Source organism: Silurus aristotelis (genome assembly GCF_946808225.1).
Source record: "Silurus aristotelis genome assembly, chromosome: 18".
Classification (NCBI taxonomy): Eukaryota; Metazoa; Chordata; class Actinopteri; order Siluriformes; family Siluridae; genus Silurus; species Silurus aristotelis.
The window spans coordinates 18720450-18738151 of NC_139591.1; the positions used below are offsets into that span (position 1 = coordinate 18720450).

The following is a 17702-nucleotide window of genomic DNA, read 5'->3' on the forward strand; positions in this document are numbered from 1 at the left end:
TCTGTTGTTAAATGGACTGGACTCTTGCAGAGCACTGGGGGTCAAGGCCAATAAACACTTTCTGAATACCTTTAAAAGTGTATTTTAGTTCTTTAGGATAGCTAATGTTGATGGCATAAATCAAGCCAAATAGGAGAGCAACAGTAGCCCAATTTCCACCGGTACCATGTTGACTAACGATACCTGTTGCAGTAGTTGGTAATCCGGGCCTCGACCTGTTCGGTGTTTATGCTGGATGCCCTTCCCCCCGCAACCCTCCCCATTTATCCAGGCTTGGGACCAGTAATAAGAGTGCACTGGCTTGTGCAACCCTAATGTCTGAGTTTTTCGTATGCTTCTTTGATGACTTGAATACTAGACGATTCTATTAACTCCATCCACAACACACAATCAATTTAAATACAGTTTATTGTAATAACTCTAAGTTACACAATAAAATCATGTTTTTTGATACATTTCATTCAAATTTTACAAAGTGAACTGAACATGATCTTCAAATGAAGCACAATAGCTGTCTAATTTTATTTTTGATAATAAAACTAAAAGAAAGCTTACCTGAACCAGAGAACATCCAGCCCCTTCTAAAATGCAGTTGATGAGGGAAAAACATGTGCAAAATGCTACGGAAACAGACTGCGCATGCGCAATGACAGGAAGTGAAACGTTTGAATGAAGAAATCTAAATATATCGTTTTCCCAACTTTTTTTTTTTTTTTTATATATATATAATTGGACAAAATAGTAGTAAACATTCAGTTAAATCTTTTTTTGTAAGTAAACTCAACACTGTGCTCAAAAATCTGTCCACCCAACTAATTTTTAACTGAGTTAACAAATTGCAAGCTGGATTTTTTACAGTGCACTCTTAAGTAATGTGAATATTCAGAGGAGCAGTTTGATAGTCTGTGAGTTATTTTGTAGTTATTTTAGGAACATAATTTAATGATTTCCAAAATTCACATATTTTAATCACAGTAAAGCATAGAAAACATTTCTAATGGGGAAGTCCCTCTAGATATAAATGTTGAAATAAAACATGTAGGATTTACTAGAAAAAAGGTAATCTGGAATTAAAAGTAAGTGTTACTTAAAAGGAAAAGCTGCCCAAGGAAGAGTGACTGCAAATATTCCACACTATAGAAGAACAACATTTTTTAGTGGTGCAGCCAAGTTTTGCACAGAGCCAAAGACATGTCTCCAGAGTTGAAAAGGCATTGGGTATAGCTTTTATATCTAATTTTTTAATTCCCAAAACAAGCACATTTGTTACTTTCATATGTGATTTTATGTATGTAATAGAAAGTCACTTTATCAACATACTGTAATATTGACTAGGTAGATGGGTTTAGAAAACATTAATCTTAATTTCCAAACATTGTTTTGTTGTTTTCATTAAACAGCAGACATGTTGAGGCATGTATTGTGCCAAAACAGACATGTTTTGATTTCTTTGAATCACCATGCATGATTGGTGTGAAATGTTGAAACATGTTTCAACAGTTGTTCTGCTCTAAAATAGAATACAGTATGGATGCTTTTTGCATTATTATACAGCCAGTTAGCATACAAATTTTTTGTTGTCATATTAATCATTAAGTCAAATTGATAAAATGATTGTAAAATAATTTGGTTATAATGCAGACATATTTTGGTTGAAAAGTGGAAGAGCTTAAATAACATCAAGGATCAAACCATCAAAATGTTTGAAACATCTAAAATTGTTAACAGGGTTATTGTAAAGTTGTCTAGAAGCACAAAACTATGAGCAGGTATTAGTCAGTTGGTAAAGCATTGTTGTATCTTTTTTTTTTTTTTTTTTTTTTTGTCAAACGTTGCATTATCAAGTCTGAACACAATCCATTCCTTCCCTTCTCCAGCTTTCAGAAAAGAGATTAATGTTATACAGTAATGGATTGTAAAGAAAACACCATGAAATTAGAATAAATCTTCTATAATAAGTATATATAAGGTATAGGTAAATTTTCAACTGTAAACCAATAATAATCAAAAAGAAATCGATTGAATTGAATAGTTAAACAATTTTATTAAATTATTTTCTTCTTGGAGTAAGGTTTGTTGGTATTATTTATTAATATACCGTTTGTTCCAACCTTATTTATTTTTTAATTTTTTAATTTTTTAATGATAATTAAGATTGCAGATAGAAAAACTGATTGTATGGCGGTAGTAATGTGTAGTTCCTAATATTCTACTCAGAGGGCCGCTATATACCAAGGGCTGTATCACCCCCTGGCTCGCCCACAACGAGCAATCAAAGAAAGAAAACATTCCCCCTCGTTTTTGTGCACAGTCACATTCCAGCTGGATTATATTCGACATTCACAGAATATATTTTAGATAAATTCACTTATTTCCTTTATTCGGTGACCGTGATTACAAGAATTACAGCATGGCGCTCGGATTGGGGGGCTTTCGGTATACAGACGCAGTGATGTGGCAGTCGTTATTGTTTTTCATCTTGCTTTCTTCTCGCTCCGCGCTCGGGCAAATCAGTTACTCGATATCGGAGGAAATGCCGAAAGGATCGATGGTTGGAAATATTGCGCAGGATTTGGGATTAGATTTAAAACGACTAAAATCTGGAAAGGCGCGTGCATTTTTCGGGGATAACCCGGAATACATCGAGCTGAATAAAGACAGAGGTATGCTTCTTATAAAAGAAACAATAGATCGTGAGTTTCTGTGCGCTAAAGCAACGTTGTGTGCCTTACATCTCCAAATGATCCTTGAGAATCCGATAGAAATGTATACAATTACTGTAGAAGTCACGGATATTAATGATAATTCTCCACTTTTCCAAACGGAAGAAATTCGTTTTGAAATAAGCGAGGTAGCAATACCGGGGGCGAGATTCATGTTAGAAAGAGCAATGGATGCCGATGTCGGTATTAATGACCTTCAGAGCTACTCACTTAAACCAACAGACCATTTTGTTTTGGAATTAGAAAATCATGCAGATGGAGGTAAAAGTGTACAAATGATATTACAGAAACCACTCGACAGAGAAAAACAGGAAAAGCTTACATTATTGTTAACAGCTATGGATGGAGGTGAACCAGCCCTGTCTGGTACTGTACAGATACACGTGAATGTATTGGATGTTAATGATAATGCTCCAGTCTTTATGCAAAAAGTCTATAAAGCATCAGTAATTGAAAACTCACCCAAAGGCTCTAAATTGACAACAGTGAGTGCATCTGATGCTGATGAGGGAATAAATGGACAGGTGACTTATTACATTTCAAACACGGATAAAAATGTAAAAGATTTATTCATTATAAATCTAAATAATGGCGAAATAACTCTGAATGGGCACATTGATTATGAAAAAACAACTCATTTTCAATTTGATATTCAAGCAAAGGACCAAGGAGGACTCTCCGATTCCTGTAAAATTATGATTGATGTTTTGGATATAAACGATAACAAACCAGCTATCACCATTCTCTCTATGTCTACTTCTATATCGGAAGAGTCTCCACCTGGCACAATTATTGCAATGATCAAAGTAAATGATCCTGATTCAGGGGCAAATGGACAAGTTCACTGCACTGTAAGTGAACATATCCCATTTATCATCAATTCACCATCAAATAATTTCTTTAGCATGCTCACAGTTCATGAGCTGGATAGAGAGAGAGAAGCTGAGTATAACATCACTGTGACTTGCTCTGATGAGGGACTTCCATCACTATCCACCAGCACTTCTCTCCATTTACACATATCAGATGTAAATGACAATGCTCCTGTTTTTCAGAGAAATAATTACGAGGCCTATGTGGTGGAGAACAACACACCCGGTCTCTCTATATTCACAGTGAAGGCCAGCGACACAGATGCTAAACAGAATGCTCGAGTTTCTTATATTTTAGAAGAGAGCTCTTTCAATGGGGTTCCTGTATCATCATATATATCAGTCAGTCCTGATAGTGGAGTCATTAATGCTGTGCGCTCCTTTGACTATGAGCAGTTAAAGAATTTTCACTTCCGTGTCAAAGCCCAGGACGGAGGCTCCCCTCCACTCAGTAGTAACGTTACAGTAAAAATTATAATCCAAGATCAGAATGACAATGCTCCTCAGGTTCTTTATCCAGTACAGACTGGTGGCTCTGTAGTGGCTGAGATTATGCCTCGATCAGCAGATGTTGGATATCTGGTCACTAAAGTGGTGGCTGTTGATGTGGACTCTGGTCAGAATGCCTGGCTCTCCTACAAACTCCAGAAAGTCACAGACAGAGCGCTGTTTGAAGTGGGAGCGCAGAATGGAGAGATACGAACTGTGCGTCAGGTCACTGACAAAGATGTTGTTAAACAAAAGCTCACTGTAGTTGTGGAGGATAATGGACAACCATCTCGCTCAGCTGTAGTTAACATCAATGTAGCTGTAGCGGACACTTTCCCTGAAGTGCTCTCAGAGTTCACCGACTTTACGCACACCAAACAATATAATGATGACCTCACCTTTTATTTAGTTTTAGCATTAGCTGCTGTTTCTTTTCTCTTCATCACAACTCTAGTAGTTATAATATCAGTAAAGATCTACAGGTGGAGACAATCACGTATTTTCTATCAGTCCAATCTCCCAGTTATTCCGTACTTTCCAACTGGTTATGCAGACACAGGAGTCACTGGAACTCTGCCCCATGTGTATAATTATGATGCTTATATGACAACTGACTCGAGGAAGAGTGACTGCAAATATTCTACACTCAGAGGACAAAGTGTTTTAATGATGGACCCGAGTTTCACAGAAACTATGAAGGGCTTAACCAAAGAAAATATTCTTCTAGAAGATCCTGATTCACCTGAAATGGTAAGAGTTTGTTATTGTACATCATCAACTCGACACTCTTTATTACCGACAGTGTATAGAAACAACATATATCCAGACAAGCTTTTAAAAAAATCACTATTCATAACACTGTTAAATCACTTTTTACATAATCTTGTATATAGTTTAAATATATTATTGATTTTAAATGATTATTTATTTATTTATTGCCTAATTTCAAGTTACATTTTGTTGTAAACTGCAGTGTTAACATACCTACGTTACTAGTTTTGGATGAAACATTTAAACATTTCTCATTGCATTTGTTTATTATACTATATGGAGGCATATGGTAGGATAAAGGCTGTGTATGTATATATAAATATATGCTATAAATTCATTTAGTATAACATTGGAAGATTGGAAATTTTACCTTTTATCATGTTTTTTTTCTGACAGATACCCGTATCAAACGTGCACATTTTGATTTTACTTCATGTTTATTTATTTTTGTAATTTATACACTGGTTAATACACTGGTTAATTACCCACTTGTAATGTATACACTGGTTAATGGCAAAATGTGAGTTGAAAAAACAGTAGAAAGGAGGCTAAAACAAAAAAAAAAAAAGTATGAGGTTTCAGATTCGGTCTTATGGAGAATTAATCCTGATTCTCCTAGCATACTGATTATTTTTAATACGAAAAGAAAGTTGCAATTTCCAATTTCATTTCGCAAACCGTTCATAAAAATTTGATCTGCAATTCTGGATTTTGACTCAAAGGGCCGCTGTGTACCATGGAAGCTTCGATTTCGAGCTTTAATGCCTCACACCCAACCACGGCAACTCAGACGAGAGAGAAAGGAAGGATTTTATTTCGCTTTGTATTGACGTGTCCGCCGTGGAAAAAGATTCTAGATGTTTAAAACGGATTGGACGCAGCATTGCGGTAGATTTACACTCGTATACGGAAATTAAATCTGGATGGCTCTGTTATTTCTGCGGATCTCTTGCGTCGCGGAGGAAATGGCACTGATGTGGCACGCGGTATTGTTTTTCATCTTTCTTTCTTCTCGCTTCGCGCTCGCACAGATCAGCTATTCCATACCGGAAGAAATGACAAAAGGATCGATGGTTGGAAATGTTGCTCAAGATTTGGGTTTGGATTTTAAAAGACTGATTTCAGGAAAAGGACGTGTTCATACAGTGGACAGCACGGAATACATTGCGCTGGATAAAGAGAGAGGAATGCTTTATATAAAAGAAAAAATAGATCGAGAGTCGCTTTGCGCAACAAAGACTCCATGTGCTCTACATATTCGAATGACACTTGAAAACCCGATGGAATTGTATACAATTACTGTAGAAATAACAGACATTAATGATAATGCGCCATTTTTCCAGACAGAGGAAATCAGAATTGAAATAAGCGAGGCGGCTCTACCGGGAGCGAGATTCATGTTAGAGAGGGCAATGGATGCTGACGTCGGTATAAACGGACTTCAGAGCTACTCACTTAAACCAACAGATCATTTCGCTTTAGAACTGGAATCTAATGCAGACGGTGGTAAAAATGTCGAAATGATTTTACAAAAACAACTTGACAGAGAAAAACAGGAAAGGCTTACATTAATATTAACTGCTATGGATGGAGGTGAATCGGTTTTGTCTGGTACTGTGCAGATACATATTGCAATTCTAGACGCTAATGATAACGCTCCTGTTTTTAGGCAAAAAATATATAAAGTCTTAGTAAACGAAAACTCACCTAAAGGTACTAAATTGGCAAAAGTGACCGCGTCTGATGCAGATGAAGGAACAAACGGACAGGTGACTTATTACATTTCAAACAAAGAGAAATCTGTGAAGGATATGTTTCACATAAATGAAGATGATGGTGAAATTACACTAAATGGTCAAATTGATTATGAAACTAAAAGCCATTATCAACTTGACATTCAAGCCAGGGACCAAGGCGGTCTGTCAGACTCATGTAAAATTAGTATTGACGTCTTGGACATAAACGACAATAAGCCAACTCTGACTATTTTATCTATGGCCAGTTCCATAACAGAAAATTCTCTTATAGGAAATATAGTTGCAATGATCAATGTAAATGACCCAGATTCAGAAGTAAATGGACAAGTTCACTGCAAAATCAACGATAACATTCCATTTTCTATCACATCCCCATCTAACAATGTTTTTACCCTGCACACAGATCAGGAGCTGGATAGAGAGAGAGAAGCTGAGTACAATATTAGTGTGACTTGCTATGATGAGGGACTTCCTTCACTCTCTAGCAGCACTTCTCTCCATTTACACATATCAGATGTAAATGACAATGCTCCTGTTTTTGAGATAAATAATTACGAGGCCTATGTGGTGGAGAACAACAAACCAGGTCTCTCTGTATTCAGTGTAAAGGCCAATGATGCAGATTCCAAACAGAATGCTCGGGTTTCTTATATTTTAGAAGAGAGCTCTGTCAATGGAGTTCCTGTTTCATCATATGTGTCAGTCAGTCCTGATAGTGGAGTCATTAATGCTTTGTGCTCTTTCGACTATGAGCAGTTAAAGAACTTCCATTTCCGTATCAGAGCACAGGACGGAGGCTCCCCTCCTCTCAGCAGTAACGTTACAGTAAAAATTACAATCCAAGATCAGAATGACAATGCTCCTCAGGTTCTCTACCCAGTACAGACTGGTGGCTCGGTGGTGGCTGAGATTGTGCCTCGTTCAGCAGATGTAGGATATCTGGTCACTAAAGTAGTGGCTGTTGATGTGGACTCTGGTCAGAATGCCTGGCTCTCCTACAAACTCCAGAAAGCTACAGACAGAGCGCTGTTTGAAGTGGGAGCGCAGAATGGAGAGATACGAACTGTGCGTCAGGTCACTGACAAAGATGTTGTGAAACAAAGGCTCACTGTAGTTGTGGAGGATAATGGACAACCATCTCGCTCAGCTGTAGTTAACATCAATGTAGCTGTAGCGGACACTTTCCCTGAAGTTCTCTCAGAATTCACCGACTTTACACACACCAAACAATATAATGATGACCTCACCTTTTATTTAGTTTTAGCATTAGCTGCTGTTTCTTTTCTCTTCATCACAACTCTAGTAGTTATAATATCAGTAAAGATCTACAGATGGAGACAATCACGCATCTTTTATCAGTCCAATCTCCCAGTTATTCCATACTATCCACCTGGTTATGCAGACACAGGAGTTACTGGAACTCTGCCACACGTGTATAATTATGATATTTGCATGACAACTGACTCGCGAAAGAGTGACTGCAAATATTCTACACTCGGAGCGCAAAGCGTTTTAGTGATGGAGCCGAGTTTCACAGAAACTATGCAGCACATGACGAAGGAAAAGAATATTCTGAATGATGCTGATTCTCCAGAGTTGGTAAGAGATGATTTCAGTTTTGATACTTTAGTTAAACATTAAAATAGTTAACAACGGGCAATTCCCCAAACTCCTTTTTTTAAATGTATATTTTATATTTGACACTATCATGTCTTTGGATCCTTTAAAAATCATTATGGCAAAGATTCATCTGTATGTTAAAAACTGAAAACAATGTGTGTCCCGCACTTTACGACAGCGAAAGAATTTCATGAATGTGGCCAATAAATTGATTAAAATAGTAAACGTTTTTAAATTAGTTTATCAATTTAAAATCTGACTTGTCTTTAAATAAACAATAATGTTTACAAATCTGCTGATACAATGTAAAATAGTTTGAATACTAGAAGTATTATAAACTGGCACACAACATTATGAAGTATTGAAGGTGTGAATATTAAAACCCTTTTGTACAGTTGCTATAGATTTTTTTTATGCCATTGTGTATATATATATATATATATATATATATATATATATATATATATATATATATATATATATATATATATATATATATTTTATATATATATATATATATATATATATATATATATATATATATATATATATATATATATATATATATATATATATATATATACACTCCATCTATGAGATAATTGGCAAGTAGCCGCATGGTCTATGTTATATTTTTAGTCAATTTCTTATGGCTATTAGTAGTCAAATATTTTCAGGACCATTTGTTCTGGACAGCGACCAAACTCACTATACTGAACTCACTGTCCATTAGCGCTTTTGACTTTCCACATATATGTAGAGGTAGTTTGAAAGACAACAGTTAACTTATTATTGACACCAATAAGCAGATATTTTTTTTCCTGAAGTAGTTTGATTGTAGCAATTTTACATAGATGTTTTTCCTTAAAAAGTATTGTCTAAATTGCGTCAAAATCATAATAAAGCTGAATGGAATGTGTAATACTTGGTTTTGTCTCAAAGGGCCGCTATTTATCAAGAAAGCTTGAATGTCGTGCGCTTCTGTTCCATTTCCACCCCTAAAGTAAACCTCGGATCGGCGATAGACAATCTTCGCCATTGGATAGTATGTGAGCACGCGCTGTTTAACATTACTTTGTAAAAAGACGTTTCCAAAAACGGAACGTGAATTTCAAAAGGTGTTTACGGATATCAAAGATTTTAAGAAGGAATAAGGATTGTATTTTTCCAGGATCTTCTGAACCGCTGAAAAAATGGCTGACGAAGTGGTGTGGCACAGGGTATTGTTTTTCATCGTCCTTTCTTTTCGCTCCGCGCTCGCGCAGGTCAGTTACTCCATACCGGAGGAAATGGCAAAAGGCTCGATGGTTGGAAATATTGCTCAGGATTTGGGTTTGGATGTAAAAAGATTGAAATCTGGGAAAGCGCGCATTTATAGTGTGGACAGCACGGAATATATAAAACTGAACAGAGAGAGGGGCTCGCTTCTCATTAAAGAAAAAATTGACCGAGAATCTCTTTGTGCAAAAAAGACTCCGTGTGCTTTACATCTACAGATGATTGTAGATAACCCAATGGAACGGTACACAATAACTGTCGAAATCACGGATATAAATGATAATGCGCCATTTTTTAAGAAGGAGGAGATTAGTATTGAAATAAGCGAGGCGGCTGTACCGGGAGCGAGATTCATGTTAGAGAGAGCAATGGATGCTGACGTCGGTATTAACGGACTTCAGAGCTACTCACTTAAACCTACAGATCATTTTGTTTTAGATTCACAAAATAAAGCGGGTGCTGGCAAAACCGTTGAAATGATTTTACAAAAACCTCTCGACAGAGAAAAACAAGAAAAGCTTACTTTATTAATAACAGCCATGGATGGAGGTGAACCAGTTTTGTCTGGTACTCTGCAGATACACATTACTGTTTTAGATTTTAATGATAACGCTCCTGTCTTTAAACAAAAAGTCTATAAAGCCTCAGTGTTTGAAAATTCACCAAAAGGTACTAAACTGGCAAAAGTGAGCGCATCTGATGCAGACGAAGGAACGAATAGAGAGGTGATTTATTATATTTCAAACAACGACGAGGATGTGAAAGAAATATTTATTATACAAGAAAAGAGCGGCGAATTAACATTAATTGGACAGGTTGACTTTGAGAAAACAAACCATTATGAAGTTGATGTGCAAGCCAGGGATCAAGGAGGTTTGTCAGACTCGTGTAAGGTAATTATTGATGTGTTGGATCTAAACGATAATAAACCGACTATCACTATTTTGTCAATGGTCAGTTCTATATCAGAGGAGCAACCATCTAGGACCATTGTAGCAATGATCAACTTAAATGATCCGGATTCAGGTGCAAATGGACAGGTTAGCTGCACTATAAATGAAAATATTCCATTTACTATTATATCGTCGTCAAACAATTTCTTTAGTCTGCTTACAGATCAGAAGCTGGATAGAGAACAAGAAGCTGAGTATAACATCACTGTGACTTGCTCTGATGAGGGAGTTCCCTCACTCTCCAGCAGCACTTCTCTCCATTTACACATATCAGATGTAAATGATAATGCTCCAGTTTTTGAGAGAAATAATTACGAGGCCTATGTGGTGGAGAACAACACACCAGGTCTCTTTATATTTACTGTGAAGGCCAGCGACACAGACTCCAACCACAATGCTCGAGTTTCGTATATTTTAGAAGAGAGCTCCGTTAATGGAGTGCCTGTTTCATCATATGTGTCAGTCAGTCCTGATAGTGGAGTCATTAATGCTGTGCGTTCTTTTGACTTCGAACAGTTAAAAAACTTTCATTTTTGCATCAGAGCACAGGACGGAGGCTCCCCTCCTCTCAGTAGTAACGTTACAGTAAAAATTATAATCCAAGATCAGAATGACAATGCTCCTCAGGTTCTTTATCCAGTACAGACAGGTGGCGCTGTAGTGGCTGAGATTGTGCCTCGTTCAGCAGATGTCGGCTATCTTGTCACTAAAGTGGTGGCTGTTGATGTAGACTCTGGTCAGAATGCCTGGCTCTCCTACAAACTCCAGAAAGCCACAGACAGAGCGCTGTTTGAAGTGGGAGCGCAGAATGGAGAGATACGAACTGTGCGTCAGGTCACTGACAAAGATGCTGTAAAACAAAAGCTCACTGTAGTTGTGGAGGATAATGGACAACCATCTCGCTCAGCTGTAGTTAACATCAATGTAGCTGTAGCGGACACTTTCCCTGAAGTGCTCTCAGAATTCACAGACTTTACGCACACCAAACAATATAATGATGACCTCACCTTTTACTTAGTTTTAGGATTAGCTGCTGTTTCTTTTCTCTTCATCACAACTCTAGTAGTTATAATATCAGTAAAGATGTACAGGTGGAAACAATCACGCATTTTTTATCAGTCCAATCTTCCAGTAATTCCATACTATACACCTGGTTATGCAGACACAGGACTTACTGGAACTCTGCCGCACTTATACAAATATGATGGTTGCATGACGACTGACTCGCGGAAGAGTGACTGTAAATATTCTACATTTGGAGGACAAAGTGTTTTAGTGATGGAGCCGAGTTTCACAGAAACTATACAGCGCGAGATGAGGGAAAATATTCTTCTAGAGGATCCTGTTTCACCCGAAATGGTAAGGGTTTGCTTTAATACACTAAAGTCTAATGATTATCCTTTGTGTAATCACTGGTAAAACATAACTCGCAACGGTGAATTTTCCATTGTTATTTTAAACTGAAATATTTATTTTGCTCAATGCCCTGTTTGGAAACAGTCTAATGCCTATATATAAACACTGTTAATTAAAAACTGCTTTAATGCAAGCAAATCTTTACTGGTTAGATTTTATTCAAATCATTTTGTTCTCGGAAGAGACAAGAGATCTCGCTATATCTATCTGAGGTTTTGGTTTTCTCTAAATAATTGTTTTAAATAATATTTCTTTCATTTATTTGTTCTATTTTTATGGACACACACGGTTCATTAAATCACGAAATACAACAAGCAAAAACAAACCAACAATCATAAAACAAAAGTGGGTGTGGGGGAGGGAGGGGCAATAATCCACATCATCATATTTTTACACACTTTACATACGCCAGTGGTTCCACATACTACAGAATAATGTGACAGAGCTTAGTGCAGGGTTTGTAAGTGTTGAAATTATACCGTTAACAGTATCTTATTAATATCCTTTTAAGGCAGCATAGCATGGTTGTGCACTTGGACTCCTCAATTTACTTATATGGGAAATTGTTTGAAACTGAAAAAATAATTCCATCATGAGATAATGTTCTTATTTTAATGGCAATAAAGTTTAAACGCTCATCTTCCAGTATCACCTTTCCATCAGCTACTTTGTAGATAAAAATCCCAGAAAAAGCACCTGTTGTAAGTTTCCGCCATTATCTCTCTCTCTCTCTCTCTCTCTCTCTCTCTCTCTCTCTCTCTATATATATATATATATATATATATATATATATATATATATATATATATATATATATATATATATATATATATATATATATATATGAATGATATGTTGTATGTAATACCACTTCTTAATAAATCAGCCAGAGTTGTAAGTAAAAATGCTCGTGTAAAATAGTGTTATGCACACTTATTGTCGATTATCTCCTACATACCATGGACACTGACCAGCAGTGAGAAGTAAAAGTTTATTGAAAAGTTTAAATAACAGCTAATATTCATTGTTTTTTAACCGGTCATCAACCAGAACTCCACTCCAAATCATACAGAGATACAATTGTTCGTTACGATTACAATTAGTTAAATAATAATGGGTCTCTATGTAAATAGTGGTATTATAGTGGATAGTGTTGATAGTGGTCTGTAGGATGGCTTTAGAGGTGAAGAAGAAGAGGAGGAGAGAGATGACTGAAAGAAGAATAAGATGTTGAAAACTGAAAGAGGAAGACTGAAGAGTAAAGTTCAGGGGTAGAGGTCAGACAGGGGCTTGTTGGTGGTGAAGAAGTGCTGGAGGATTGGGAAACTATTGCAGAAGAGATAAAGGAGATGTGTAAACAGTGAGCTCCCATGTCACCTTTATATGGATGATCTTTACATTGTCTTCCTTTATTATATTCTCTTGAACAAGTGACTTTTAAATTTCAGTGATCAGGATTCTACTTTGCATAATTAAATAATAATGTATATATTTTTTAATCTATGAAATAGTATAAAATATGTTGAAGGAAGAATGGTGTGCATAATAAAACTCCTTAAAAGAGTTGTAACCATGATTTATGGCATTGTGTCTTGTTTGGAAATACACTCTATCTATGAGAATTTTTCCAAATAGTTGCATGGCCTATGTTATATTTTAGAATTTTTTTTATTGCTTGCTATTAATTAGATGTTATCAGAACCATTTGTTCTGGACAGCGACAGAACTCAACATTTTGAACTCCGTCTCTATTTCCGCTTTTGACTTTCTACAAATAAAGGTTGTCTGGAAGAAAATAGTTAAATTAGAACCGAATCTCATAAGCACTTGTTTTTAATTTTAGTTCGGGGGATAGTTCCTGATATGGATCTAAAATGTTCAGGTCAGGTTTGCTTTTAGTGAAATAAAATAATTAATGATTTTTCGCGTTTATAAGGATTTGACCAATTTCGTGAAAATAATAAAAAATCAGTGTGTAATTTTAAATTTTGACTCAAAGGGCCGCTGTTTATCAAGGAAGCTTGAATGTCGTGCGTTTATTGTATGTCCCATTTCCACCACTAAAGCAAACCTCAGATCAGAGACAGAAAAGCTTTGCTGTACGATCTCATTTGAGCACGCGGTGTTCAACGTTTTATTTAAAAAGACGTTTCTAAAAACAGAACGGAAATTTCAGAGAAAGTGTGTGGATATCGAAGAATTTAAAACGTAATAAGGATTATATTTCTGGAAGATCTGAACCGCTGAAAAATGAAAGACACGGTGATGTGGCACACGGTATTGTTTTTCACAGTCCTTTCTTTTCGCTCCGCGTTCGCGCAGGTCAGTTACTCCATACCGGAGGAAATGGCAAAAGGCTCGATTGTTGGAAATATTGCTCAGGATTTGGGTTTGGATGTAAAAAGATTGAAATCTGGGAAAGCGCGCATTTATTGTGTGGACAGCACGGAATACATAGAACTGAACAGAGAGAGGGGCTCGCTTCTCATTAAAGAAAAAATAGACCGAGAGTCTCTTTGTGCAAAAAAGACTCCGTGTGCTTTGCATCTACAGATGATTTTAGATAGCCCAATGGAACGGTACACAATAACTGTCGAAATCACGGATATAAATGATAATGGTCCTCTTTTTACGATGGAGGAAATCAGGATTGAAGTAAGCGAGGCGGCAGTACCGGGAGCGAGATTCATGTTAGAGAGAGCAATGGATGCTGACGTCGGTGCCAACGGACTTCAGAGCTACTCACTTAAACCTACAGATCATTTTGTGTTAGATTCACAAAATCAGGCAGACAGAGATAAGAGCCTTGAAATGATTTTACAAAAACCTCTCGATAGAGAAACACAGGAAACGTTTACTTTGTTATTAACAGCCATGGATGGAGGTGAAATGGTTCTGACTGCTACTTTGCAGATACACATTATTGTTCTAGATGTTAATGATAACGCTCCTGTCTTTACACAAAAATTGTACCGAGCATCAATTACAGAAAATGCACCTAAAGGGACTAAATTAATAACAGTAAGTGCCTCTGATGCAGATGAAGGAACTAATGGAAGGGTAACATACTTCACTTCAAAAACTGTGGATCGATTATCAGATTTGTTTGTTGTAGATCAGTCTAGTGGTGACATATTTTTAAACGGACAGGTTGACTTTGAAAAATTGAACAATTATCAACTCGAAATTCAAGGTAAAGATCAGGGAGGACTATCTGACTCGTGTAAGGTAGTTATTGACGTGTTGGACATTAACGATAATACCCCATCCATTAACATTCTTTCTATGTCTAACACTATTTCAGAAGAGTCAAAAGCAGGCACTGTTGTTGCAATGATCAATGTAAATGATCCAGATTCAGGTGAAAATGGAAAAGTACAGTGTGGTATTTCTGAAAATATTCCCTTTACTATTACATCTTCATCCAATAATTTCTTTACTCTTCTCACAGATGAGGAGTTAGATAGAGAGAGTGAATTTGAATATTACATCACTGTGACTTGCTCTGATGAGGGACTTTCCTCACTCTCCAGCAGCACTTCTCTCCATTTACAAATATCAGATGTAAATGATAATGCGCCAGTTTTTGAGAAAAGTAATTACGAGGCCTATGTGGTGGAGAACAACACACCAGGGTTCTCTTTATTCAGAGTGAAGGCCAGTGATGCAGACTCCAACCAGAATGCTAGGATTTCTTACATTTTAGAAGAGAGCTCTGTCAATGGAGTTCCTGTATCATCATATGTGTCAGTCAGTGCTGATAGTGGAATTATTAATGCATTGCGGTCTTTCGACTATGAGCAGTTAAAGAATTTCCATTTCCATGTCAGAGCGCAGGACGGAGGCTCCCCTCCACTCAGAAGTAACGTGTCAGTAAAAATTACAATCCAAGATCAGAATGACAACGCTCCTCAGGTTCTCTACCCAGTACAGACTGGTGGCTCGGTGGTGGCTGAGATTGTGCCTCGTTCAGCAGATGTTGGATATCTAGTCACTAAAGTGGTGGCTGTTGATGTGGACTCTGGACAGAATGCCTGGCTCTCCTACAAACTCCAGAAAGTCACAGACAGAGTGCTGTTTGAAGTGGGAGCGCAGAATGGAGAGATACGAACTGTGCGTCAGGTCACTGACAAAGATGCTGTGAAACAAAAACTCACTGTAGTTGTGGAGGATAATGGACAACCATCTCGCTCAGCTGTAGTTAATATCAATGTAGCTGTAGCGGACACTTTCCCTGAAGTGCTCTCAGAGTTCACCGACTTTACGCACACCAAACAATATAATGAAGACCTCACCTTTTATTTAGTTTTAGCATTAGCTGCTGTTTCTTTCCTCTTCATCACAACTTTACTAGTTATAATATCAGTAAAGATCTACAGATGGAGACAATCACGCATCTTTTATCAGTCCAATCTCCCAGTTATTCCATATTATCCACCTGGTTACGCAGACACAGGAGTCACTGAAACTCTGCCACACGTGTATAATTATGATGTTTGTATGACGACTGACTCGAGGAAGAGTGACTGCAAATATTCTACACTCGGAAGACAAAGCGTTTTAAATTTGGAGCCGAGTTTTACAGAAACTATGCATCGCATAATGAAGGAAAATAGTATTATGAATGATGCTGATTCTTCAGAAGTGGTAAGAGATGATTTTAGTTTTGATACTCTAGTTAAACATTAACATAGTGAACAATGCACTTACCCAAACACTTTTTTTATATTTTACATTTGACAGTATCTTGTCTGTTGATCCTTTAAATTTCATCACGGCATAGATTGTTCCATATGTTAAAAACTGAAAACTCTCTTTCTGTGTGTGTGTGTGTGTTTGTGTGTGTGTGTGTGTGTGTGTGTGTGTGTGTGTGTGTGTGTGTGTGTGTGTGTGTGTGTGTCTATGAACAGCACTTTACGACAGCTAGAGAATTTCATTAATTTATTTAAATAATACACTGTTTCAAATTAGTTTAATAGTTTAAACTCAGACTGTCTACAAATAAAAAAATAACCAGTTTATGAAATTTAAATAGGTAAACTTTTATAATCATTATAAAATGGAACATAAATGTATGGAGTATGAAATGTGTGAATTTGTTATAGATATGTTTTTTTGGCATTGTGTAGTGTTTCTAAATACACTCCATCTATGAGATTATTGCTAAATAGTCGCATGGTCTATGTAATATTATAGGCACTTTTGAAGACTATTATTAGTGAAATATATTCAGAACCATTTGTTCTGGACAGCGACTCAATAATAAAATGAACTTATTGTGTTTTTCCACTTTCGACTTTCTACAACAATCTAGAGGTGTTTGAAAGATAGCAGATCACTTAACACTGACAAGCACGTGTTTTTAATTGAAGGTATTTTAACTGTTGCAACTTTTACATAGACATCCATTCTGATTGATATATACATATATATTTTTTTTTGGTTTGTTTGTTTGTTTGTTTGTTTTTTCCCTTTAAATAGGGTTGTCCCAATTGCGTAAAAAATCCTAATAAATCGCGTGCAATACTTAGTTTTGTCTCAAAGGGCCGCTATTTATCAAGGAAGTTTGAATGTCTAGCAGTTATGCCCCATTCCCACCCCTAATGCAAACCTCGGATTAGAGACATCAAATCTTTGCTGTTGAAAAATTATTTGCGCACGCGGTGTTCATTGTTGCCTTGTAAAAAAGACGTTTTCAAAAACAAAACGTGATTTTCAGCCGAAGTGTACGGATATTACAAACTTTAAGAAGGAATAAGGATTGTATTTCTGGAGGATCTTCTGAACCGCTGAAAAATGGCAGACGCAGTGCTGTGGTACACG

General features: G+C 36.7%; 1 protein-coding gene across 30 annotated transcripts in view; it reads left to right on the forward strand.

Annotated features, from left to right (window-relative positions):
- The window catches only part of LOC310741048 (protocadherin gamma-C5-like), a gene marked incomplete at its 5' end in the record, with an annotated part of 208022 nt that overhangs the window by 137405 nt on the left and 52915 nt on the right, over positions 1 to 17702 (forward strand). For 4 of the 30 annotated variants that reach the window (XM_083568430.1, XM_083568433.1, XM_083568453.1 and 1 more), the window contains one exon: positions 9204 to 11822. The exons of 22 other annotated variants lie outside the window; for them this stretch is intronic. In XM_083568430.1, the coding sequence (XP_083424556.1) occupies positions 9426 to 11822 (2397 nt within the window). Of the gene's footprint in view, positions 1 to 5518; positions 8212 to 9203; positions 11823 to 13918; positions 16527 to 17702 lie in introns of those variants that run through there. 4 more of the 30 variants (XM_083568431.1, XM_083568434.1, XM_083568425.1 and 1 more) reach the window with 3 other exon arrangements.